The 26,043-nt window shown below is 37.6% G+C and overlaps 1 protein-coding gene across 1 annotated transcript in view; it reads left to right on the forward strand.

Annotated features, from left to right (window-relative positions):
* Positions 1 to 26,043, forward strand: part of FSTL5 (follistatin like 5) — a gene marked incomplete at both ends in the record, with an annotated part of 323,640 nt that overhangs the window by 262,543 nt on the left and 35,054 nt on the right. Inside the window, 3 exons of the mRNA XM_080617101.1 lie at positions 4,196 to 4,345; positions 11,726 to 11,833; positions 13,226 to 13,350. Of these exons, the coding sequence (XP_080473227.1) occupies positions 4,196 to 4,345; positions 11,726 to 11,833; positions 13,226 to 13,350 (383 nt within the window). The remainder of the gene's footprint in view (positions 1 to 4,195; positions 4,346 to 11,725; positions 11,834 to 13,225; positions 13,351 to 26,043) is intronic.

The following is a 26,043-nucleotide window of genomic DNA, read 5'->3' on the forward strand; positions in this document are numbered from 1 at the left end:
TTTCTGTTTTCTGATACAGTTTATTGTTTAGTTATACCAGCTTTGACAGCTGTTTATTTGTTTATGTCAAATGGATTCTTAACCATGGTCCAAATAGGGTCTTTCAGCTGCTAAATGTCTCATCGTACTGAAGTGTTTGGAACATTTTCCTTGCTAACATTCAACCTTTATTTATCTTCTCCAAATTAATATTATCCAAAGCCTTTAAATTCTAATTCTTATGCAAAAGTGTTTTTATTTTCACTTCCCAATATATCCCCATTAGAATAATTATTTCAGGAGGCTGGGGGTGGAGAAAGAAGCAATTGAAACAGATGCCTTTGTTGACACCAATGGAAAAATTGTTTTGGTTTGAACGTTATCCCTATTTCCTGTTCATTACAAGAATAGCACATAATGGCCATATTTCAGGCTGTCTCATGCTTGAAGTTAAATACGTGTTGGAATTTGGAGAAAAATAGTTCAGTTCAAAACTGTTGCTCTGCCATGTGGTTGCATTACAGCTTCCACAGGAAGTGAACTCAAAGCACACTTGTGCTTTGGTTAACACTCTTCAGGGCACAGTAAGTGTAGTAAATGCAAAATTAACCTTTGTTTGTTGAAAAAAAAAAAGAATATATGGAAAAATTCCACAATCTGATTTATTTTTTTTTTTTACTAGAGAATGTAGTAAATGTCAAGTAAATAGCAAGTTAATATAGAGTCCATGTCTAAATACATGCACTGTTATAACCTGTTGATGCTAACTTACTCTTAGATAGGCATAGCATAGATAGACATTTCATTATACTACTTAAAGAGTTTGTCTCAAATCTTTTTAAAACACTGAGGACCCTTGCATTAAGTGTAAGTTTATAAACATGGAATTTGCACTTAAAAATCTGCAAGTGCATATTTTCTCTTGAGAATTTCTTGCCCCAGACAAACTTGAAGAACTTTCTCTAAGGATTTATTTTCCTCCATCTGCTGACTTGTAACAGGACAAGCTATTGTAACAGGACAAGCTACTCTTTGATTAAAAATTGTAGGAGAAAACAACTATTAAGGAAATTTATGTTTTATCAGATGTTAGCTTTTTTTCAGAGAATAAATTAGAAAAATCTAAATTGCTAATTGCTTGCATTTTAATTAGAAGAAAAATGGTGGGTTTATGCTTATATTTTAAGGAGAAATTATTTTATCAAATTACCCAACCACTGGGGAAATTAATATGGAACCTCAGAATTAATGCCTGTAATGTCAAAGAATGTAAAAGAAATCCAAATTGTCTAATCAGATTAATGTGAAGTTTTCAAATGCATGATTTCAGTTCCATTGATTGAAGCTATTCCTGGGGCATCTAGATAAATGTGGGTTTGGATAACTAGAGAAACAACTGCATAAACCGATTCATGCTAGGAAAATACTATTTTGAACATGAGAACTTTAAGGCATAATTTTCACTGTTACTTTGGAGAAACACTTTCTTGCCCTTATTTTAATATTTTAGTTTTGGGCATAAAGTGAGGGTTGGCATTGGATTATAGAAATTTATCACAGCGTAAACAATATTATAGAACTTGTAAACTGCATTTGTATATGTAGATTCTTTTTTTTACTTAATATTTTTTACTTTAGCTCTGAAAGTGTCATGCTTTCTACTCACTTCATTTAAAGTGGAACAAGAGGAGCAAATTTTATGAATTATGTAGATAATAAGAACAATACCCTGTAGTTTCTAATTAAAATACATACATGCATGCATACATCTATATACATGTGTAAGCCCTTATGTTTATACTGCTTTTCCTTGAAATAATATTTAGAAATAAATTTCAGGCAGTCTTTTTAGACTCAGATTCAGGAAAATGTTTAAGGAAGTTGCTGAACTCTTGATATAGTTAGAAGTGCTTGATTTACGATATTTTCCTGTTCTGCTATACTTCCCACAATGGCAGGTATGATTAGTGTAATAATAAACTAAGGTGAGCCCTTGAGACATGACTGAAAGGAATGACACAGTATATTATAAAAATTTACTGATGCATTATTTGAAGAAGGGGTTCGCTGAGGAAGGAAGAGGACTTTGTAGAACAGTCTGAAAGTACTTATCAGTTTAGATAAAACATGGGACTAAGATAAGGCATATGTAGAATAAATGTAAAAAATAATTTGAGATCAGTGAAGCAACCTTCCAATTGAAGTAATAATTGCACAGAAGTCAAATGATCATTGATCTGATGATTACGCATCTTACTAGAGACATACTTGTTTATTTATACTTGCTGGCACTTCATGTGATAAAAAGCTTTTAGCTACATTTAAGAATGAAAGTCCCATTTATCACATGACCATCATTCTTTAAAAAACAGATTTTCAACTGTTTTTCCCTTCAAAGTGCATGGCTTTTTAGCAGTGTAAAACTTATCCTACTGGATTTACTTATTTCTGAGTTCTGCTGAAGTTTCTCATTATGAGCCATCCCGTGGTACCTGAGTTTAGTAACATTTCCTTATCAGTGTAATTTTCGAAAGGCCTTCCCTTTGTTGAGGCTTAAGCACCACATCAGAACACGCAGTGGATTTCAATCTCCTGTAAAGAAAACCCTTCTGTGAGAGAGGGAAAAAAATTGAAAAAATAAAATTTATTTATTTCTTATTTTGACATATAAATACTGAGTGTACTTTTTCAAACATGGAAGCACAGCAGGCAAAGAATGTTGATGACACAGAAAAGTTTGTGTTGAAATGCATCATCTTCTAGAAAAGCATTGCTTAGTGCTGGATATGTTGCTCTGTCACGTTATTTTCTCCTTTCTTTTGTAAGGAGTTTAATGCTTAGAAGCAGAATTCTTGTTTAAGATCTCATTAACTCTTGCTGTTCATTCTACACTGAAGTCATCATCTGCTGACATATAATTATTTTCACAGCTACCAGTTGTGATGTATCAGAGTATTCTAAATTAGGAATAAGCAGCAGATAACTGCTTAAAAGAGATAATACTTACAATCCGATGAAATTGCTCCCTGTGGGGAAAGGAAGAAATATTAAGAGGTAAAAGAAGAATAGATCAGTAATACAAAAAAGCTTGACACATGCTGTATCTCTTGAAGCAGATTATTTTTCAGGTCTTTGTTTTTATGTAACTTTGATGTCCATTATAGAAAAAATCGTACTATTTCATAAAGCGAATTTCCAAATATGGTAGCATATTTGACCAAGTAACTTAATTTTGATAAAAGCAAGCTTTCACTGGGAGTAAATACTTACAAATAGATAGATATAAATATAAATATAAATATAAATATAAATAAATATAAATATACTTAGGATGACTGGGAATATATTTATATAAAAATATGACTAGTGAGTATGTAAAGCACAGATAGCTATTTTGAGTAAGAATGCAATAGTTATATTTTCAAATGTAAATTCACTGAAGTCAAAAGGAATTCTGCTTTTTTTTTTTCCTTCAAATTAATTCTTTTGCAGGAAGGGAAAAACAGAGGGTGAAGGAATGATACTAAGAAGCAAATTAATTTGCATTGTTTAACACTCATGATAAAGGCCTTGAGAATATCTTATGGAAGAAGTAGCCAGACTTCTTGATGTTTGCAATGATATATCAGATCCTTTTAATTGCTGCTACTTTGTCTCTATGCATGCGACAACTTGCAGCACCCCTCCTGCTATTTCTCTCTATTTATACATTACTATTTTACCAGTTTGGTATTTGCCTGCCTTACTGCTGTGTTCTTAGATGCAAATGTAAGCCATGTCTATAACTGCTTTTTTTTGCAACATACTGTGATGGTGCAGATGGGGGAGCTGCTAGCTACTGCACAGTAACGCGACTATGTGTACCTAGTCTGTTTTTCTGATTTTAAGGTCTCCTGGCTCTTGCTCACTTTATTTCTGTATGTATTATTGTTTCAAATGGGTTTCTTTCTCTTAACAGCAGTGCTAACTGCCTGAATGTCTAGAAAACATCCAGAAATGCTGGTGTATGGTTGTGCTTGTGAGTTGTGTGGTGCTTATGACAGCCAGTTTGGCTAACACTGGTCTATGTCCTAATGTCGCCTATTCTTTTTCCTTCCCTAAATAGTCTTAGGGTTTTTTTACAGTTAAAAAAGAAGAAAAAGCATGTAATTTGCCTTTCTATTGCATTGTTGACTGTTTCAATTCTTACATTTTCCCTGTTTCTACTGAATTATAGGATGAAGTTTGTCCCAAAGCAGATAGAGATCCTGTTCAGCGATGTGTATGGGCAACAGCTGTTAATGTAAAAGACAAGTTCATTTATGTAACTCAGCCTACACTTGACAGAGTTCTCATTGTTGATGTACAGTCTCAGAAAGTCGTACAGGTATTTATTTCTCATTTTTATGTTAATACCTAATTTGGACACACGAATTTAAGGTTTTCTTTCATATTTTTTAAAAAATGCAATTATCTTGAGAGTAAACACAGTATCTCAAAAAAAAAGCTAATCTACTTTGGACTTTTAGCTTGGTGACTTCTTGTCAATACGCAACTGTGAGGGAGAGAATCAGCATGAAATTACATCTTATAAATATTAAGTAGTTGAGGAAACTAGTTGTTTGGGAAGTTTCAGGTTCAAGGTACTTTCCACTTGAAAATAAAGATTCATGAAAATAGAATCTTATCACCGGAATGTGTCTATTGGTTTTGACAGAAAAGGTCAGGGGGGTAGATTTGGCCATAGAAGACAGAGGACTGTAAGGACCATAAGCTTTTAGACAGAGAAATTACTAGAATTGTGGAAAGACCCAAAACAACCCTTAGCCAGCATTGGAGACTATGAAGCTGATTTTTAAGGTCCCTTCCAAACCAAACCATTCTATGATCTACCTCGATTTGTGCAAAGCGTTCGACACTGTCCCACACAACATCCTTGTCTCTAAATTGGAGAGACATCAATTTGATGGGTGGACCACTCGGTGGATAAAGAACTGGCTGGATGGCTGCACGCAAAGAGTTGTGGTCAATGGCTCGATGTCCAGCTGGAGACCGGTAACGAGTGGTGTCCCTCAGGGATAGGTGTTGGGACTGGTCTTGTTCAACATCTTTGTCGGTGACATGGACAGTGGGATTGAGTGCGCCCTCAGCAAGTTTGCCGATGACACCAAGCTGTGTGGTTCGGTTGATACGCCGGAGGGAAGGGATGCCATCCAGAGGGACCTTGACACGCTTGTGAGGTGGGCTGATGCCAACCTTATGAAGTTTAATCATGCCAAGTGCAAGGTCCTACACCTGGGTTGGAGCAATCCCAGGCACAGCTACCGGTTGGGCAGAGAAGAGATTCAGAGCAGCCCTGCGGAGAAGGACTTAGGGGTGTTGGTCGATGAGAAAATGAACATGAGCCAGCTTCAGTGTGTGCTGGCAGCCCAGAAGGCCAACTATATCCTGGGCTGCATCAAAAGGAGTGTGACCAGCAGGTTGTAGGAGGTGATCCTGCCCCTCTATTCTGCTCTAATGAGACCTCACTTGGAGTATTGTGTGCACTTCTGGTGTCCTAAACATAAAAAGAACATGGAACTGTTGGAACAAGTCCAGAGGAGGGCCATGAGGATGATCAGGGGACTGGAGCACCTCCCGTATGAAGATAGGCTGAGAAAGTTGGGGCTGTTCAGCCTGGAGAAGAGAAGGCTGCATGGAGACCTCATAGCAGCCTTCCAGTATCTGAAGGGGGCCTACAAAGATGCTGGGGATGGACCCTTCATTAGGGACTGTAGTGACAGGACAAGGGGTAATGGGTTAAAACTTAAACAGGGGAAGTTTAGATTGGATCTAAGGAAGAAATTCTTTACTGTGTAAGTGGTGAGGCACTGGAATGGGTTGCCCAGGGATGTTGTGAATGCTCCATCCTTGTCGATGTTCAAGGCCAGGTTGGATGACGGCTTGGGTGGCATGGTTTAGTGTGAGGTGTCCCTGCCCATGGCAGGGAGGTTGGAACTAGATGATCTTAAGGTCCTTTCCAACCCTAACTATTCTATGATTCTATGATTCTGTGATTCTCTATACCTTTTTACTTTCTACGTAGTATGATCAGTTTCTCAGTGTCTAAGGTGCTGTAGATGCTCTGCTTAGTCAAATAATTCATTGGGTAAAAGAGAGAAACAGATGCTATGGTACAGGGATTAATGCACTCCTATAGTTTGTGAAAGACCAAGGCATAAGGTGATGCTAAAGTTAATATTAGTTTTTCGGAGCAGTGTAGTTCCCTCAGGAGAGCCCAAGAGAGTCACAATATACTTCAAATGATCAGTAGTCTTACTGAGATGGAGTAAAAATTCAAGGTTTCATTGCCACTACTCAAATCACATACTATATCCATTGTCTTTTCTTACTGGTGCCTCACTTTCTTTCTTTTTTTTCCTTTATGTATGTGGTGATATCAATGATATCCTTGGTTAAATAGGGGATTTACATAAGAGCAGATTTTAGTACCTGCAATTGTTAAAGAGATGTGAAAATGCATTTGGAAAATAATAGCATAAAGTTATTACATTCTATAAATATATTTTCTGAGTATGAAGAGCATTTAAAGTCTTAAAATGTGTTAAGAAGCCATATGGAAGAGGCAAAATCATAGTATTTTTTGCTATTTGGTTTCTGCCTAATATTCCCACCATATTACACTATTTTTCTTTCTTTTCGTTTTAATCAGACATATATAATAGAATATATTTCATTATATAATACTTAGTCTTTCAGATGATGTCATTTGACCAGAAAGACTAGTTTTATTTTGCTTTCAGTGGCAAAAAAAATCAATTATAGTTGAGGACTGTCAACAATACAGCTGTCTTGTCAGCAGAGAAGGGGCTTGGTTTTCCATTGAGTTTGTGTGTTTGTAGGTGTTTTTTTAGGTACATTATATATCATATAAAATGTTGACATTTACTTTAAGGCAGGGTTCTTCTTTTTCTAAAATAAATTTATTTCCTGAGCAACGAGCTCTGAAGTAGTTAATAACTTATTAAGTCTTGCTCTGATTCTGAGAAGAATGGACAGTTGTATGTGAAACTTATAAAGATGTTTTGACACCACAGTGGGTGTTCTGATTTAAATTTTAGTCATAAAGAATTACATCTACAGAGTTACATATGATATCGTCACATTCACAGGAAACAGACTTTTTTTAACAAAATAAAACTTTTTTTAAAGTTTTTTTTAATTAGAAATTTAATCTAAATTGTTAATAAAATATTTTAAATAGAGCTTTTCTTTATGCCATTTGCCTTTTTCTCTGATAAATGGATGAAAATCTTTAATGTATAGATTATGTATTGTGTATTAGGCTCTGGGGAAAACTTACTAAAGCCTTTCAATACTTAAAGGGATCTTGTAAGAAAGGTGGAGACAGATTCTTTAATAGAACCTGTAGTGGTAGGACAAGGGGTAATGGTTTTAAACTAAAAGAAGATAGATGCAGACTAGATGTAAGGAAGAAATTTTTTTATGTTGAGGGTGGTGAAATGCTAGAACAGATTGCCCAGAGAGATGGTAGATGCCCCATCCCTGGAAATACTCAAGGTCTGGTTGAACAGTGCTCTGAGCACCTGATCTAGTTGAAGATGTCCCTTCTCATTGCAGAGGAGACTGGACTAGATGACCTTTAAAGGTCCCTTCCAACCCAAACCATTCTATGATAGTAGTATACATATGCATTATGTATATTAATGTAAAAATTAAAAAAAAAAAAAGCTGAATTGCAATTTTAAGATGACATTAACTTCACCAAAAAAAAAGAATAATTTCGTAGTCTTTAAACGCCTACATTTTCTGCCTTCTATATTCTGTTATCTGGCTCAGTAGACAGATTCCTCAAAACCTGACCTATCCAAATGTTGATAGGGACTGATAAAATGTTTTATGTAAATAAGTTAATAATGAAAGTTGGGGGGGGTTTTGTTCTTTTGCCTCTTTGTTGTTAAATTGGCCTTTGCATATCAAAGTAGACGTGAATTAAGTAGGTAATGAATTTCGCTTTCTGAAAACCAGACTTTCTTTTACAGTCAAATATATTTCTTCAGGAAGGAAGACTAAAAAAACTTGCTGCAATCTATAGACTGGAAGGACTGGAATCTCTGGCAATGGTTTCCCTGGTCTCTGGCTGACATTCATGTGTCATCTTGCCTTCCTCCATATGATAGATGAAATACCAATCTAATTGCATTCATTAGTATTTAGACCTCAGTGCCTTTGGAGCTAACTGACAAATATTAGAAAAATTTAAGATTCTTTTAAATTTAGGAGTAGTTTGATTTATAGACTCTTCTAATATGCCTTCAGTTTCATTAGTTATTATTTTACTGAGTGCTTTACCATTAGCTGAATGTTTAGAGATACTCATCATGATGATATGTTAATTTAAAATAAAATTCAATATATTAGTCACTAATAAAAGTACATCCCGTCACCCTGAATTATGCAAAGAGATTCTCCAGTTTTTGGATAGAGTTAGATAGGTTGCTGTTCTATCACATGCGTATTCAAGTTTTCTAATGAGCCGAGAAGCAGATATACAGAATGACTAGGTGTTACATGGAGATTTGTGCACTAAGTTTGGGCTCCTTAGTAAATATAATGAGATAAAACCAGATACTCCACAAGCGTTCATGCTAATACAGAAAAAAAAAAAAAACCACGAACTTTCACTTTCAAAGAAATTCTATTTTGAGGGATAGAAAAGCACTGGTTTTTCATTAATTTAATAATATTTTTACTTAGGGAACTGTAGAATGAAATTTATCCCATTTGTGGAAACATTTTGCAGGAATGAAAGTCTCGGTTTTGACAGTTCTAGGATGTTTAGATATTAATGATAAATTATCTTTCCATTTCACAATATAGACATTTGGTAAGACAGCATGACTAAGGGTAAGGTACGACAATATGACAACAGATGATCAGGATAAGTAAATTAAACCAAATGTGTTACTGCCACTTTTGGGCACCTGAAGAGAATTTCTGCAATTGTTACTGACCTGAATGTTATTTCCTAGGATACGCTTACACCAATACGTGGGAAAAGTACTACAAGACTTGCTCTGTGTCTGCCTTAACCATACTGATACTCAAAATGAACCTTAATTAAAAATAAAAAAAAAACAACAACAAACAAACCAAGACAAGTAAAAGTAGTTGCAAATGAAACAAATCAGGAGAGCATAAAAGCTTTACAATCATTTATGCATAGTATAAAACTGTAAAAACCTAAACTTGCTTCTGATTCACAGATGGCTTTTAGAACTGAAGTAAGTCTAATTTGTATTTTAGTGACAAGTCAAGAGATACTTTGTTCAGCATTTCATCCAACAAGCATGGCCCCGTCTTCCTTGTCTTTTAACAATATGCATTTTTTGTTTTGGTTTGTTTTTGCAAGCAGCAAGGATTTTTCTAATCATTAAATGTTGCTCTGCTCATTTCATATGCACATACATAAACATTCATACAAACAGGAAGCAAGGAAGGGAGTTTAATTTCTCAGATCAGTCTATTTTCATTACTTACAGTACTGCTTAGCACAGAAGAATCAAAATGTAATTGATTTTTGGAAAATAGATGCTAAGCTGTTCAGAAATGACAGCATTTTGCTTATTAGACTGCCTTTTCTTTAAGTGTCATATTACTACAGAGTATATCATTTACATTTTAACTCTTTCTAGTCTATATCTTAAAGAAGAAACCACCTATCTGCTCCGTAAAACCAAGTTCTTAAAAATCCATACTCTAGTAGGAACAAATATGAAGAAAACTCCATGTTTTGGAAGTGAGCATCAGTCTCATAAAAATTCTGTCAAGGTGCAAAAAATCATAAGACAACTAAAGAACGTATTTGAAAGGGCTTTAAGTTGTGTAACTGTGCAAAAATAATGTTGATTTAGTTTTGTTTACTGTCCTGTTTTCTCTGGTGTACTACTATGTATATTTATTTTTTTCTGCTGTGAAAGTTAACGCAGATGATGTATGCACATAGGTAACAACTAGATTTGAGAATGATTTATTTCTGACAATTATATTTATCAAAATAAGTACTTAAGATTATAGAGCAGAATAAATTGAAATTTTTTTAGAAACACTGATGGTGTATCTTTAGAGAGATGCATGTAGACTTTTTGATTTAGGTAGGTAATTCTCATTATATAAAGTTGAGAGAAATAATCACTTTCATTTGTAAATTCTTGAGAGCAAGCGCTGTTACCTGCAATTGTTCAGTATTGCTTAGCAGCACACCTTAACAGGAATGATTTGGAGGCATGCTGAAGCAAGCAGAGCTCATCATTGGTCAGTCCACACTGTGGGGCTGACAGATCAGGCTGGCTAGGTAGAAACAGCTGTGAAAGCCTGCTTCTAAGTTGCTCGGCTCCTTTCTGCCCCTAGCTCATCTCTTGGGAGCTAAATTACCCATATTTGACTCTGCAGGCAATTCCTTTTCCTCCTCCAGGCAATGCCAGGGCCCAGACCCTGAAAGCAGCTGACCCTCATTCAGCAGAACATGTATGGGTCAGACCTTTTGTCTAGGGAAGCCAAAAGGAAATTTGACACACCTGAACAAATAAGCTATGCAACAGCACAAGTATTATTTTAGACAACTTGTCTTCTAGCCTGCAGCAGAAAAATGTTATCAAACACAAATGATCTTTTTGAAGGGGTATCTTTATGATTTTAAATGAGCCGGTGAGCAACCTGGCTTCATTTTCCATTTTTAAAGGGAAAAACAAATTCTGCCTAGATGAAGCTGTGGCTTGCAACACCTCAGGAGTACACTTAAGTATCATCAGCAGTCTCAGCCAACCATTAGTGCATTATCTTGAGGATCTACATCATTAGTTTAAATTAGGTTCACTTAATTAGCCAGCTGGTACTCTCCTTGACAAACTGATAAACAAGCTGTACTTTACACTTTCATAATGGTGAGACTAAAGAACAATTCCTGCCTATTTTTTTCTGCTCTAATGATGAAAATAGAAAAGTAATCCCCCCAGTTGTTTAGCTCATGCAGAATGTCTCTTAATCAAATACATTGTCCTCCCGTTTCACACCTCTGAAATCTTCAGTTCTTCTCAGAAAAAGGAAATGTAAAACTTAACTACCTTAAAAGGTTTCTGGTCTCAAGAGTCAGTGCTCAAGGTTGTAGTGAAAACACTCTGATCACAAGCCTACCAAAAGTTGCAACTGGAATTGGAAAAAATATGAAAACAATCTTTCCAACTTCAGCAAAATTTACCCAGTTCAGCAGAAATCGGAAGCTTTGGGTGTAGCAACGTTGTGTTGGTTTTACACAGGACTGTGTAATAACACCTTGCATTGAATTCAGTATGTCATTTGAAAATACTCTTTCCTTCATAGCCATTTTCAATAATTAAAGTAGTTTTTAAACTGGTATGGCTGAAGTGAGAGTGATGATAGAGAAAGAAGAAAAGCACTTTTCTGCTTGACTTAAAACCTTTGTTTTCAGCGTCTTAATAGCTTCAGTGTAATGTAATTTTGGTGCCAAATGTTAGAGCACATAATGAATAAAACCCACTTTTTCAGCAGTTCAGTAACTTTGAATTAATCAAAAGTCTGTTTCAACAATTGACAACATAATTTTTAAATACAATATGAAAACATCAGGAAATGCGTGTCCAGTCATCATTTTAATTCAAGCATATATATTATTTTTCTTCTGAAAATATGGCAGGAACTAAGGATTTTTATTTTTATTATGCTTCAGGCAGTAAGTACAGATCCTGTTCCAGTGAAACTACACTATGATAAATCGCATGATCAAGTCTGGGTGCTAAGCTGGGGAAACATGGAAAAGAATTCACCAACTTTGCAGGTGAGGTGATTAGAATAATTATATGCAAGGAAATCTAGACAAGTTGAACCTTTGTGTAATTGCAATGTTTTGTATGTTTTCCTTAAAATGTTATTATCATGACCCCAGCAGGGGCAGCAAAATGATTTCAGGTAACTGGAAAACAGCTCAGACAACTGACTACTAAAAAAGATAGAGATAATTTTCAGCACCCTTACTCAGAAGTGACAATGCTAAATTGATAGAAGGATAAGGAATACAGTGAAAGCAGCAACATGTTTTGTAACTGCCAGTCTTTTCAGAGCAATCTATTGCTGTTTGTGGTGTTTGTGTCCCTAATTATAGGATAAACTGGATTTTAGGCATATTCCTATTTCACTAAAATTATATTGATACTCTGGAGTTGACAAGTTCCATCTTTGTTTATTGCTTTTTTCAGTATGATATATTAAAAACCTTTACTTTTACCATACCTCTAAGCAGTGGCAAGCCTAGGGACAGTCACTAAAGAAATGTTTCAAGAAGCTGTTCTTTCATTCCTACTTTTCCCCTACTTTATGTTGCTTATTTAAAGTAATGCCCTGAAAATATGGTGATTGTCTTTATGTCATAATTTCAAAATTCCTTTTTATTTTAACATATTTTTCTTTTTTTTAGAAATCTTTATGTATTTTAAAATATGTATAAGATAAAGAAACAGAGAAATTCAAACACAGGGCTTAAGCAGAAAGAATGAGTAACATTCTAAAACACCTTTTTAGCACCTACAGACTCTTAATGTGTATGCAAGGTAATTTGTGGGAGTTTAGCAATCACTCTTCCTCAGAAAAGGTTTGATAATTGAGTCTGTCTTACCCGGTTTAAAATGACTGATCATCTTCACTCTCATTTTTCCTTACAGTATAGATAACTTATTATTTTTATTTTAGTTCACTTTTAAGTGCATGTGTATGAATATATCATAGTGGTTATTATGTGGAATTGTCTTTCATTTACCCATAAACATTTACCTCAGAGAAGCTCCAGGACTGGGGATTCAAGGAAAATTAGTTCATAACAACATAAGGAGTGTGTGAACTCAAACAAACTTCCTCTTCAGAAATACGTCCGTGCTATGTTGAATTACCTCATGACTGACAAGGAGTGTGCATAGCCATAACTTCCTGTGGATCAGTTGATAACACCTTATTTTTTCACTGTGGCTGAAGTGCTTAAGAAATTTAGACTCACCGTGGGATCTAGTGTCAAACCCCACCCCCCCCCAAACAACAAAAAACCCAACAAAAATCCTAAACGTAACTAAAGGATAATAGAAGAGATGGAATACAGAGGTAATACTGTATTCATTTATTTGGATAGAGATTAAATTTTGAAAGAGTATTTCTATTGTTTATAATGATGTTACTTACGTAGGTGATAACACAAGCCAGTGGGAGTGTTTCTCATCACACAATCCATACTCAGCCAGTGGGAAAGCAGTTTGACAGAGTGGATGATTTTTTCATTCCAGCCACAACCCTCATCATTACCCATATAAGGTAAGTTTTTTCTGAATTATAATTAACTTTCAAATGAACTATAACATTGTCTCCAAAGAAAATATAATTTTAAAACCTTGAAAATCTGAGACTATGTCACCTACTTCAATATTGCTTTGGAACACTTATCTTCTTAAACAAACTAAATGAGAGTTTTATTGAAAACATGGTAGATGTCAAACACATTTAGTAGAGTTTTTCTTTGTTATCTCAGCAAATATTCAAAAGTTCCACTGCTCTACATTTAAAAATTGAGATGAAATATCATCTGGGGTTTTCCCAAGGAATTGATAACTTCAATAGTCAGATAATTCCCTAATTTAGGAGCATAAATCTTAATTTGTAAATAATATTTACTAATTTCCACTACTGCTCAGAGCAGTTGCCATATTGTATTGCATGTATGTTGTATTGGAGTTATTCTCTTGATTAAAAGACCAGAAAAAAAACCCACTTTCTGAGTTTTGAAAGGACTTGTGATACAACATAACTCTTCATGAGCTGACTTCTCCTGCACATTCAGTTCTTTCTATATGTTGTGGGTTTTTTTGTTTGTTGTTTTTTTTTTCTGGGGGGGGGGCACGAGGGGTACAGAGGGGAGGAGGGGCTTGGTGTGGGGGAGGGTGTTGGGGTTGGTTTTTTGTTTTGCTTTGTTTGGGGTTTTTTATCAGACTCTGTTTTTAAACCAGACCATGACTGAACATGTAGCATGAACTCTCTTTAGATGTATGGATATAATTGGTCTTATTTCATGGGTGCTGAGTATATGATGTTAAAATGGTTCATATTGTAATCCATGCCAGGAAACACTGTAAATTCTTGTGAATTCAGTATTTTTCTCAGTGAATATAGAATTGTCTTTTGTATCACAGCCAGAACAAACAAGTTCTGGCTGTGACAGAAATACTCTTAAGTATGGAAGAACAGAACAAAGTGACCAACTGGATTTTAAAAGACATACAGGACAGAGAAAGAGAATGTGCAGTAAAGAAGGCAATATTTAATACAGGCAGAAGAAACCTTTTCAAGTTCTCCCCAAGGGCTCTTAAATGAAAATCTATTTTTCTTCCTCAAAATACATTAGTAAGAATGTGAAGTATAATTTTCATTTTTTTTCCTGTAACGTTTCTACCTGTAGGCATTGAAAAATTCTGCAGTTTAGATTTTTGCATCTGAATGTTGCATTAATATGTATTAGCACCTTGTATGTTTAGGATTGTTAGATTATTTGCAAGCTCAAACAGACCCATTTTAGCTCAAAACACCTCTGCAAATAATTAACACAGTTCTTTATTCGCTCTTCCAACTTCAAATTTCTATAGAAATGCTTTCATTAGGATGATCTTAACTGTCCTACAATTATGAGACATCATTCACTTTTAGATGAAATCTCAACTTGCATATGTAAATATGCATCTCCATTAAAAAATATATAATTTTGGACTGTAGTGAATGGTAGAGTGTTAAATGTGAAAACATGCAATTTAAGATTAATTTACAGTCAGTTCTATGATTTATTCTGTACATGACTGTGATGAATCTAGTCTTCTGCATCAAAAACATTTGGCTTCTCCTAAAGAGACTGTGGATGGAAGATTTTTTTTTTATGTATATATATTCTACAAAACTCTTAACTAACAAGGAAATTAGCAATCAGCCATATGCAATTTAAAAAGGAATCTTTAAATTAATATGGCTGGATAGTAAATTGACTCTAAGTACCATTACTGCCACATTTCTTGAGTAGATAAAATGCATGTTATGTCCCTGAAGTAATCTGCAGTCCTCACACTCAGCTGTAGAAGAGCATTATGGCAGTCAGGTGAAGTTCCTGATGACTGGAAAAAGGGAAATATAACCCCCATTTTCAAGAAGGGGAAAATGGATGAACCAGAGAATTACAGACCAGTCAGTCTCACCTCTGTGCCTGGCAAACTCTTGGAGCAGATTCTCCTGGAAGGCATGCTAAGGGACATGAAAAACAACAAGGTGCTTCGTGACAGCCAGCAGGGCTTCACTAAAGGGGAATCCTGCCTGACCAATTTGGTGGCCTTCTATGATGGGGCTACGGAACTGATGGACAGGGGCAGAGCAGTTGACGTCATCTACCTGGACTTGTGCAAAGTGTTCGACACTGTCCCACACGACATCCTTGTCTCTAAATTGGAGAGACATCAATTTGATGGGTGGACCACTCGGTGGATAAAGAACTGGCTGGATGGCTGCACGCAAAGAGTTGTGGTCAATGGCTCGATGTCCGGCTGGAGACCGGTAACGAGTGGTGTCCCTCAGGGATCGGTGTTGGGACCGGTCTTGTTCAACATCTTTGTCAGTGACATGGACAGTGGGATTGAGTGCGCCCTCAGCAAGTTTGCCGATGACACCAAGCTGTGTGGTTCAGTTGATACGCCGGAGGGAAGGGATGCCATCCAGAGGGACCTTGACACGCTTGTGAGGTGGGCTGATGCCAACCTTATGAAGTTTAATCATGCCAAGTGCAAGGTCCTACACCTGGGTTGGAGCAATCCCAGGCACAGCTACCGGTTGGGCAGAGAAGAGATTCAGAGCAGCCCTGCGGAGAAGGACTTAGGGGTGTTGGTCGATGAGAAAACGAACATGAGCCAGCTTCCGTGTGTGCTCGCAGCCCAGAAAGCCAACCGTATCCTGGGCTGCATCAAAAGGAGCATGACCAGCAGGTTGTAGGAGGTGATCCTGCCCCTCTGCTCTCCTGAGACCTCACTTGGAGTATTGTGTGCAGTTCTGGTGTCCTCAACATAAAAAGGACATTGAACTGTTGGAACAAGTCCAGAGGAGGGCTATGAGGATGATCAGGGGACTGGAGCACCTTCCGTATGAAGATAGGCTGAGAAAGTTGGGGCTGTTCAGCCTGGAGAAGAGAAGGCTGCGTGGAGACCTCATAGCAGCCTTCCAGTATCTGAAGGGGGCCTACAAGGATGCTGGGGATGGACTCTTCATTAAGGACTGTAGTGACAGGACAAGGGGTAATGAGTTAAAAGGAGAAGTTCAGATTGCAAATAAGGAAGAAGTTCTTTACTGAGAGGGTGGTGAGGCACTGGAATGGGTTGCCCAGGGAAGTTGTGAATGCTCCATCCCTGATCGTGTTCAAGACCAGGTTGGACAAAGCCTTGGGTGGCATGGTTTAGTGTGAGGTGTCCCCGCCCATGGCAGGGGGGTTGGAACTGGATGATCTTAAGGTCCTTTCCAACCATAACTATTTATGATTCTATGATTAAATAATTTTGCTATATTTGGAACAGGTATGCCTTGAGAGAAAAAAGAGTGACTGTTTCATAAACTATCAAGTACTAGAGGTCCTACCCCAACAGAACCGACATTTAGATGCCTTTTCACGTAAATAGAGGAGGAAGGAAGAAAAAAAAAAAAAATAACATGGATAGGGATAAACATCATACAATAAGGGGAAACAGGACTAGGAAAAGAAAAATAGGCCCAGTCCAAAGCAAGTGAAGAATTCATCTAATTCAAATGATTTTAAGTTGATATTTTGCCTAAATAGTCACAATTTCCTTCAGCTGATGAGTCATTTCCCCTGTCCTATATGGAACTTAGGAGAAAATAGTATTGAAGAATAAAAGAGAACACACTGAAATGAAAAAGGAATATGAAATTCAACTAAACAGTGAAAGAAAAAAATTAAATAAGTGGCTGCAGATATGTAATAAACATGAACATGTACATTAATTTAGGCCTAGTATGGTCATGTTTTTTTTGTCTTTTTCTTGGTTTTGTTGTTTTGTTTTTTTTTTTCTGTTTTTAAATTCACATGCCAGATAAAGACCAAAAGAAAATTTTTAAAGTCTGACAAAAAACCTGCATTAGTTTGTCCATAGATTTGGGGGGGGGTTAACCAACAAAATAAATTCACCAGCAGTTAGAGCTTACTTGAAATACAATATTTTAGTTTTCTAGGATGCTAATTCTGCATGCCTTTTCTTGAAAACAAACAGAGAACAAACCACCCCCACAACAAAAAACTCCAAACACACTACGTAGACGAGTACTGTATTTTTATTTTTTATGTTTTCTTTCAAGAGATATTTATGTAAAGATAGTCATTAAAGAATTTGGCTTAGATAAAATTTCTGGCCTTCAAGTATTTTGATTTTTTTGTTTAAATAAAAATGAACTATGTGAGCAGTGTGTCAGGACAGGTTTTAAATTAACTATATTCATAAAATTAGTAGCAACATAGAAAGAAACTGTCTATTAAATCTAACTTGTCACCAGCCAACAATAAAAATGCTCAATAACAGCATGTGTTTGTTAAGGATGTCATGCAAGAAACATAAAACTTGAGCTTATTATTCTTTGGTGTATATACCAGCCAGGGGAGCATTTTATGAATGTGAATCATGAAAAACAGCTAAAAGGAAAATAACCCCACTGGCTGAGTTAGCTGGTATATTTAACTGCTCAAGGGCCCTATTTACTCTCTGTTAGGTGTCAGTTCCCTTTGACATGCAACACCAGCCCTTTCAGAAAAATGAAGCCTTTCTGTAACTAGGTGTATTTGTCACCTGTAAAGTAAAATTTTGAATGATGGGGAAGACAAAGTGTGCATGGCTTACGAAATTAGCATCCAGAACCAAATTTCTGTTTGAATAAAGGCATTTCTAAGCAAAGAAGAAATACCACTTAAGAGTATGAATTGTTTCATAACACTGATAACACACAATAGCTACTACTGTCTACAGTGTATCACCATCTACTGCCTATTCTGTCCAATCAACTACTCTTTAATCACTGTTAAGAACGAGACAAGGTAAAGATAAGTAGACTTGGTGACATGTAGGTACAGAAATAAGGGTGAATAATTTAAAGCAATGGCAGGTCATTAATTTTTTTCTTTTTAATAATATCTAAAGTGTTACTTGGTGATAATATATATGTGTATAAAACTTTTTGCAATTTAGTTTTATGTAAGAAGTGATGGCACTATACCTTTGCTTTATCTAAGTTGGTTATTTTTATATATGACAATGGAAATGGGCTGCCCATTACTAAAAAAAGAAAACTACACTTTTTAATGTCTTGGGCAGCAGATAATTTAGGATGCACTTCCACCAGATCAGATATTTGAAAAGGTACTAAAAATTTGGGTCTGACTTAAAAGAATAATTGATCCCAAGAAAAAAGAAAATGTTTTCCCAGACTTTTCCTATCACAGGCTAAGATAGTAATTGGTTGTACTTACAGTACAGCTGGAATCAGGGGAAATAACTTTTTGGATTGATAACCAGCAAGCACAACATTAATGCTCTGAATAACTGTGATGAATCATCAAAAGTAGACAGGATGAGATCTATTAATCTGTAATAAATGGTAGAAATCCCAAGGTTGGGTTTCTTTGAGGTTTTTTGTTTGGTTTGGTTTTGGGGTGTTTGTTTCAGTTATTACTGAAGCTTATTCTTTTTGTAGGTGTACCTTTTAAGAATTTAGCATACATATTTTCAATATTTGGCCTTGTACATTGGCTGAGAAAAATTCATTCAGTGAACTATTTTTTGTGCCAAAGCAGTTTAGAGCAACCAATGATCTTGTCCTTAATTGTCTACTAATACCATTCCTTATCATAAAAATAGACATTTGCAATTAGTATTTGTGATGGCTGCAAAAAGATGACTTGTACAATACTCATGAAATATATTCTTGGAAGTCTAAAGAGCAATGGAGCTGATTATTTCAGCTCTACTGTTCATAAATCAAAGTGAACAAAAGATAATTGGAATAAATTAAGGTCTGTCATTACACTGCTGTAAAATGTTTTAAAAGCAATATTAAATTAACTCACTACAATAGAGCAACTCTTAAGTTTTTACGTGGTTTAATCCTTCAGCAAATATTTTAAATGTCATATAGTTACCTGACCTAACAAGTCAAAGAATGAGCAATCAACTCACTGGTGAGATGGCTCAGGATCTGAATAGAGTTACAATATTCTCAGTTCGAGTTTTTACTCTCTTTTAATTCTCCATTGTGTATAGTAATAGGGAAAGCAATCTTTCTAAAATTATACTTATTTATTTGTATTTGCACACACCAGTCCAAACCCTAAGCTTTTCTTTAAGAGGTAATTCGAATGTGCTGCCAATGCATTCCTGTGAACCCTCCTAAATGAAACCCATGTGGGTTGGTGATTCAGTAAATTCACACTTCATTCCAGAGTTTAAGCCCCTACAGAGGTGTGAAGTAGCTGAATGACTGTGAAAGAATTTTCAGTATTTCTATGCAAATAAGCAAACAGAAAATATTATTTTGCTTCAAAAATACACATAATCAGGCAGAACTTTCTGTTCAGTGGTTTGCAACTTAAACAATGGAAATGTTAAATGTCAAGTCAACTGTAGACAAAGCATCAACAATAGAGGTAGAATTCATCTGAGGGTTGAATTTTTCACATAGTATGATTTAGCTCAAACATTAGGGGCAATTTAACATTTTAGAAATTCAATCAATAACATTAGAGGAGTGGAAAGTTTGAAACAGTTCTTGGTCATCAAGTTATAGTCATACACAGGGGAAATAACTTGAAAGGTTGTGGATTTGGAGAAAGGAGCTCTGTAGTACCAGAGAAGGCAGAGAATCAGGAAAGCAGAGGATCTAGAAAGTAACTACAATTTCTAATGATGATTGTGGAATCCTATATGGTTGCACAGCACATGAAGGAGATCCATCTGTGTTAGAGGTTTCACTCTGCAGTCTCCCAATCTAAATTGTGTCTTTGTGAGAGTAGTGCTTAATGAAAACTTTGCAGTCATTCTTTCCCCTCTCTTTTTGCCCTCAAAGAGGGACCCTTCTGGTCAATGAATGGCTTGCCTGTGAAAAAGACATTCATAAGTACTTCTGAAAAAAAATAGAGGGGAGACACTAAAAAATATTTTCCTACATTTTTTTTTTTTACTTTAAATAGCGCATTTTACATCATCTTTGTTACAGAGGGAATATGAAGAAGGAAATATTGAGAATTCAATTTAGACAATGTTAAGAAATTTAAATTATTATTTTCACATTAAAATGCAACTAAAAAAAAAAAAATTTTTTTTAGTGCACTGAAATCGGTGATTTTTTCTGACCTTACAGTACATGTGTGGTTCTTTGCCTCTTGCCAGCTCTTTGTTCACTGTAGTGGATTGAGTGGACTTGATAATTATAGAGGTACAACTATCTGCAGGTGTTGATACCATCTGAAGTATGTATTAAAAGCACCATCTAAAAGCTATACCGTATGTTTGTTATACCATTTTAGAAAAGAGTAGATGTTTCGTACTTAGAGAGTAGAATAATTTGGTTTTATTATATTAGCAAGATGATACAAAATTAAGGAGAGTCAAGGAAAATGTTTACAGCTGTGAAGTGATTTTATACTGATTGTCACAAGTCTTTCCAGTACCGGACTTATATGCCATAGCCTACTGTTTTTCTTTATCCCACTGAGAATTAGGCAAAATTATGTTCTGTGGACAAATTAAGCTTTGGTTTCCAGCCTTAGATTCATGAGTTAAACTTCAGGTTTCTCTCTGGTTAGTGAACAAATATTGTTCTTGGTCCTCAGCTGGTAGAATTTTCGGGTTATGGGAGTGATTCTGCAGTATTTTCAACAGACTAAAAGGCAAGGAAATGTAGCTTGAGAATACTAAAATAGTTGTGTAAAACCAAGTTACTGCTGTAAAGGTCTTAGATCAACTTCTGTAGAAATGGATTAAGCAGATGGCCTGATGTGAATACATAGCTGAGCCAGGTATTTGGTTTTAGTATTGGCTGAGATAGTTCCAGAAGCTGAGCCATGATTACGCTCACTCTGAAGATACATAGGTATCAGACAACTCCCAGTCCTTCAGTTTCACACCTATCTTGCATTTTACAAGTGCAACTCACATAAGTTACTCTTTGTTTTAACCTCCCTTCTTGGTGAGGTTCTGCAGCTATGGTGTTTTAAGTGTAATGTTTGAGTAATGACACAATTCAAAATTGAAGTGATGCTCATTAAACTTCAGATGTCATAGAGACCAGTTGACTGTCTTTGTTACAAATGTTAAGAATGTTAATCTTGTTTACTAGCAGAATACTTCTTTGTAGTTAAAAACAGACAAAATTGAACTAAGTGGTCCTGTATGGAGCCCTACAGAAGGCTGCAAAGATTTATATAGGTGAACCTGAGAGGATAATCTTGGTTCCTTACGGAGCACTTTTTGTGAGGAGAGGAGCTGTGTTTGATCTGAGTTCGTTGGCCAGGGAGGTTCTGAAAAGCAAGAGAAAATAATTAAATCTTTTCTTGTATGTTTCTGATTTACGGATAGATACATTAAAGAAACAGCTGCAGTGTCTGTAATTTCTTTTGTGGAGGGGCTGTTTTCAGGACTGGCCTGTTTTCAAGACTAGTTCTACTGATACTGTCAAAAGATGTATGGGCCATTTTTTACTTTACTTGTGGATCTAATAAAATTGCTGAATGGTGCAGTTTTAAGATGAGCCTCTGTGAATATTCTGAGGTGAATCAGGTGTTATCTTTGACACTTGAATGTTGCTCTTTATATCTACAAAATGATAGGAAAGCATTCCTTATGTAAATAAAAAACTGTGCTAATGAACAAAAAGCCCCTTAACCATGTTTGAGAGTTGAAAAATACTCTTTCTCAGATACTTCCACTTCAAAGTATGAGAGGACACATGGATTACCATCAGAGCTGTTGGCAAAACACCTTCATTTATGGTTCGTGAATTTACTACAGAATCACAGAATATTATGAATTGGAAGGGACCTCAAAAGATCATCTAGTCCAAACCCCTGCCGGAGCAGGAACACCTAGATAAGGTTACACAGGGAGGCGTCCAGGCGGGTTTTGAATGTCTCCAGAGAAGGAAACTCCACAACCTCCCTGGGCAGCCTGTTCCAGTGTTCCGTCACCCTCACTGAGAAGAAGTTTCTTCTCAAGTTTAAGTGGAACCTCTTGTGTTCTAGTTTGAGCCCATTACCCCTTGTCCTATCATTGTCTGCCACTGAGAAGAGCCTGGCTCCATCCTCGTGACACTCTCCCTTTATATATTTATATACACTAATAAGGTCACCTCTCAGTCTCCTCTTCTCCAAACTATAGAGACCCAGCTCCCTCAGTCTTTCCTCATAAGGGAGATGCTCCACTCCCTTAATCATCTTAGTTGCCCTGCGCTGGACTCTCTCCAGCAGGTCCCTGTCCTTCTTGAACTGAGGGGCCCAGAACTGGACACAATATTCCAGATGCGGTCTCACCAGGGCAGAGTAGAGGGGAAGGAGAACCTCTCTCGACCTACTAACCACCCCCCTTCTAATACACCCCCGGATGCCATTGGCCTTCCTGGCCACAAGGGCACAGTGCCACAGTGACACTACGTAGTGTTCATGGAAGAAGCTTGTTTAATTAAGATGTAGAATTAAGAACTCATTTATAGTTTTGTAAAGGAAGTGACTAAAAATGTGTTACATATTTTGCAACTAGAACGCTATATGAATTTCCTTTGTGGTAAGTTGTTAAATTAATTGTTGTTTGTTAAAATGTAGCTGACAAGCATTTTAAGTAATTTCTTTTTCTCACAGTGGTGTTTGAGGATTATGTTTCACTTCTCAATATAGGTTGGTTATTGAAGTCAAAAGGAGATGGAATTGTGAATATGCTTTTCATTAAATTTCTGCTTGCATTTTGAGAATTTAAAATTCTGAACAATTTGAGGATATCCTTTTCGGCATTAGTCAAAGGGGAAGCAGCTTTTAAAATAGAGCCAATATGTCTTGGGGGGGGGGGGGGGGTATTATTATGCTACTTCAATTGCAGTTGCCATTTTAACTTTTTATTTAAACGCTGTTTTCATTAACTTATGATATGAATTTGCACAAAAATCTAGAGTAGAATGATGAATACATTTATGTATCCCCCACCCTGCGGTAACAGAATTCAAAGTATTTTCTCTCTCTGTTGCTTTTCATATCACAGTATCACAGTATCACAGTATGTTAGAGATTGGAAGGGACCTCAAAAGATCATCTAGTCCAATCCCCCTGCCAGAGCAGGAACACCTAGATAAGGTTACACAGGAATGTGTCCAGGCGGGTTTTGAATGTCTCCAGAGAAGGAGACTCCACAACCTCCCTGGGCAGCCTGTTCCAGTGTTCCGTCACCCTCACTGAGAAGAAGTTTCTTCTCAAGTTTAAGTGGAACCTCTTGTGTTCCAGTTTGTACCCATTACCCCTTGTCCTATCATTGTTTGCCACTGAGAAGAGCCTGGCTCCATCCTCGTGACACTCCCCCTTTATATATTTATATACACTAATAAGGTCCCCCCGCAGTCTCCTCTTCTCCAAACTATAGAGACCCAGCTCCCTCAGCCTTTCCTCATAAGGGAGATGCTCCACTCCCTTAATCATCTTAGTTGCCCTGCGCTGGACTCTCTCCAGTAGTTCCCTGTCCTTCTTGAACTGAGGGGCCCAGAACTGGACACAATATTCCAGATGCGGTCTCACCAGGGCAGAGTAGAGGGGAAGGAGGACCTCTCTCGACCTACTGACCACCCCCCTTCTAATACACCCCAGGATGCCATTGGCCTTCTTGGCCACAAGGGCATAGTGTTGGCTCATGGTCATCCTGCCATCCACTAGGACCCCCAGGTCCCTCTCCCCTACACGACTCTCTAACAGGTCGTTCCCCAACCTATACTGGAACCTGGGGTTGTTCCTGCCCAGATGCAGGACTCTACACTTGCCCTTGTTATATTTCATCAAGTTTCTCCCTGCCCAACTCTCCAACCTGTCCAGGTCCTGCTGGATGGCAGCACAGCCTTCTGGCGTGTCAGCCACTCCTCCCAGCTTAGTGTCATCAGCAAACTTGCTGACAGTACACTCAATTCCCTCATCTAAATCCTTGATGAATATATTAAATAATACTGGTCCCAGTATGGACCCTTGAGGCACTCCACTAGATACAGGCCTCCAACTAGACTCCGCCCCATAGACTACAACTCTCTGGCTTCTCTCCTTCAGCCAGTTCGCGGTCCACCTCACTACCTGATCATCCAGACCATACTTCCTCAATTTAGCTATGAGGATGCTGTGGGAGACTGTGTCAAATGCTTTGCTGAAGTCAAGGTAGACCACGTCCACCGCTCTGCCATCATCCATCCACAACGTTATTTCCCTTGACATGCCTTAAGATGGCATCAAGGATAAGGTGTTCCATCACTTTCCCAGGGATGGAGGTGAGGCTGACCGGTCTATAGTTACCCGGGTCCTCCTTCTTGCCCTTTCCGAAGACTGGAGTGACATTTGCTTTCCTCCAGTCCTCAGGCACCTCTCCCGTTTCCCAAGACTTGGTAAAGATGATGGAGAGTGGTCTAGCAATGACTTCCGCCAGTTCCCTCAGCACCTGCGGGTGCATCCCATCTGGACCCATGGATTTATGGATGTCCAGATTGCTCAACTGGTCTCTAACCCATTCCTCATCGACTAAGGCAAACTGCTCTAGTGACCTGGCTTCATCTGAGGTCACAGGGGTACAGAGCTCTTCAGGACTGCCTCTGGCAGAGTAGACAGAGACAAAGAAGGCATTCAATAACTCTGCCATCTCTGTATCTTCTGTCACCAGGGCACCCATCCCGTTCACCAGTGGGCCAACCTTGCCTCTGGTGTTAGTTTTATCAGCTATGTATTTGAAAAAGCTCTTTCTGCTGTCCTTGACCCCTCTCGCCAGATTTAATTCTAAGGAGGCCTTAGCAATCCTAGCTGCCTTCCTACATCCTCTAGCAGCAGCCTTATATTCCTCCCGAGTGGCCAGCCCCTCCTTCCATGACCTGTAAACTCTCCTCTTCCACTTGAGCATACCCAGCAGTTCCTTATTTAGCCATGCAGGTCTCTTGACCCTCTTCCTTGACTTCCTACATGTCGGGATGCTCTGCTCTTGAGCTCGGAATAAGCAATTCTTGAATGCCAACCAACTCTCTTGGGCCCCTTTACCTTCAAGCAGCCTTGCCCATGGGATTTCCCCTAGCAATTGCTTGAAAAGGCCAAAGTTTGCCCTGCTAAAGTCCAGGGTTGCAATTCTACTTGCTATTGTACTGGTCCTACCACACAAGATCCTGAATTCCACCATCTCGTGGTCGCTGCAACCAAGGCAGCCCTCAACCTTTACTGCTTCGACCAGACCCTCCTTGTTAGTGAGGATGAGATCCAGCAGCACTCCTCTCCTGGTTGGCTCATCTATCATTTGCATGAGGAAGTTATCATCCATGCACTGGAGGAACCTCCTGGACGGTGGCTGGGTTGCTGAGTAGTCCTTCCAGCAAACATCAGGGAAGTTAAAATCCCCCACGACGACCACGTCCTGTGACTGTGAGGCCGCTCTCAGCTGCCTGTAGAAGGCCTCGTCAACTTCCTCACCCTGATCTGGTGGCCTGTAACAGACACCCACAACAGTATCGCCCCTGCCAGCCTGCCCCTTAATTCTCACCCACAGACTCTCAACTCGCTCGTCCTCTGTCCCTGGGCAGAGCTCAGTACATTGCAGCTGCTCTCGCACATAAAGAGCAACCCCACCACCCCGCCTGGCTGGCCTGTCTTTCCTGAAAAGGACATAGCCCTCCATGACTATATTCCAGTCATGTGAGCTGTCCCACCATGTCTCTGTAATT

Source organism: Psittacula echo (assembly GCF_963264785.1).
Source record: "Psittacula echo genome assembly, chromosome: 1".
NCBI lineage: Eukaryota > Metazoa > Chordata > Aves > Psittaciformes > Psittacidae > Psittacula > Psittacula echo.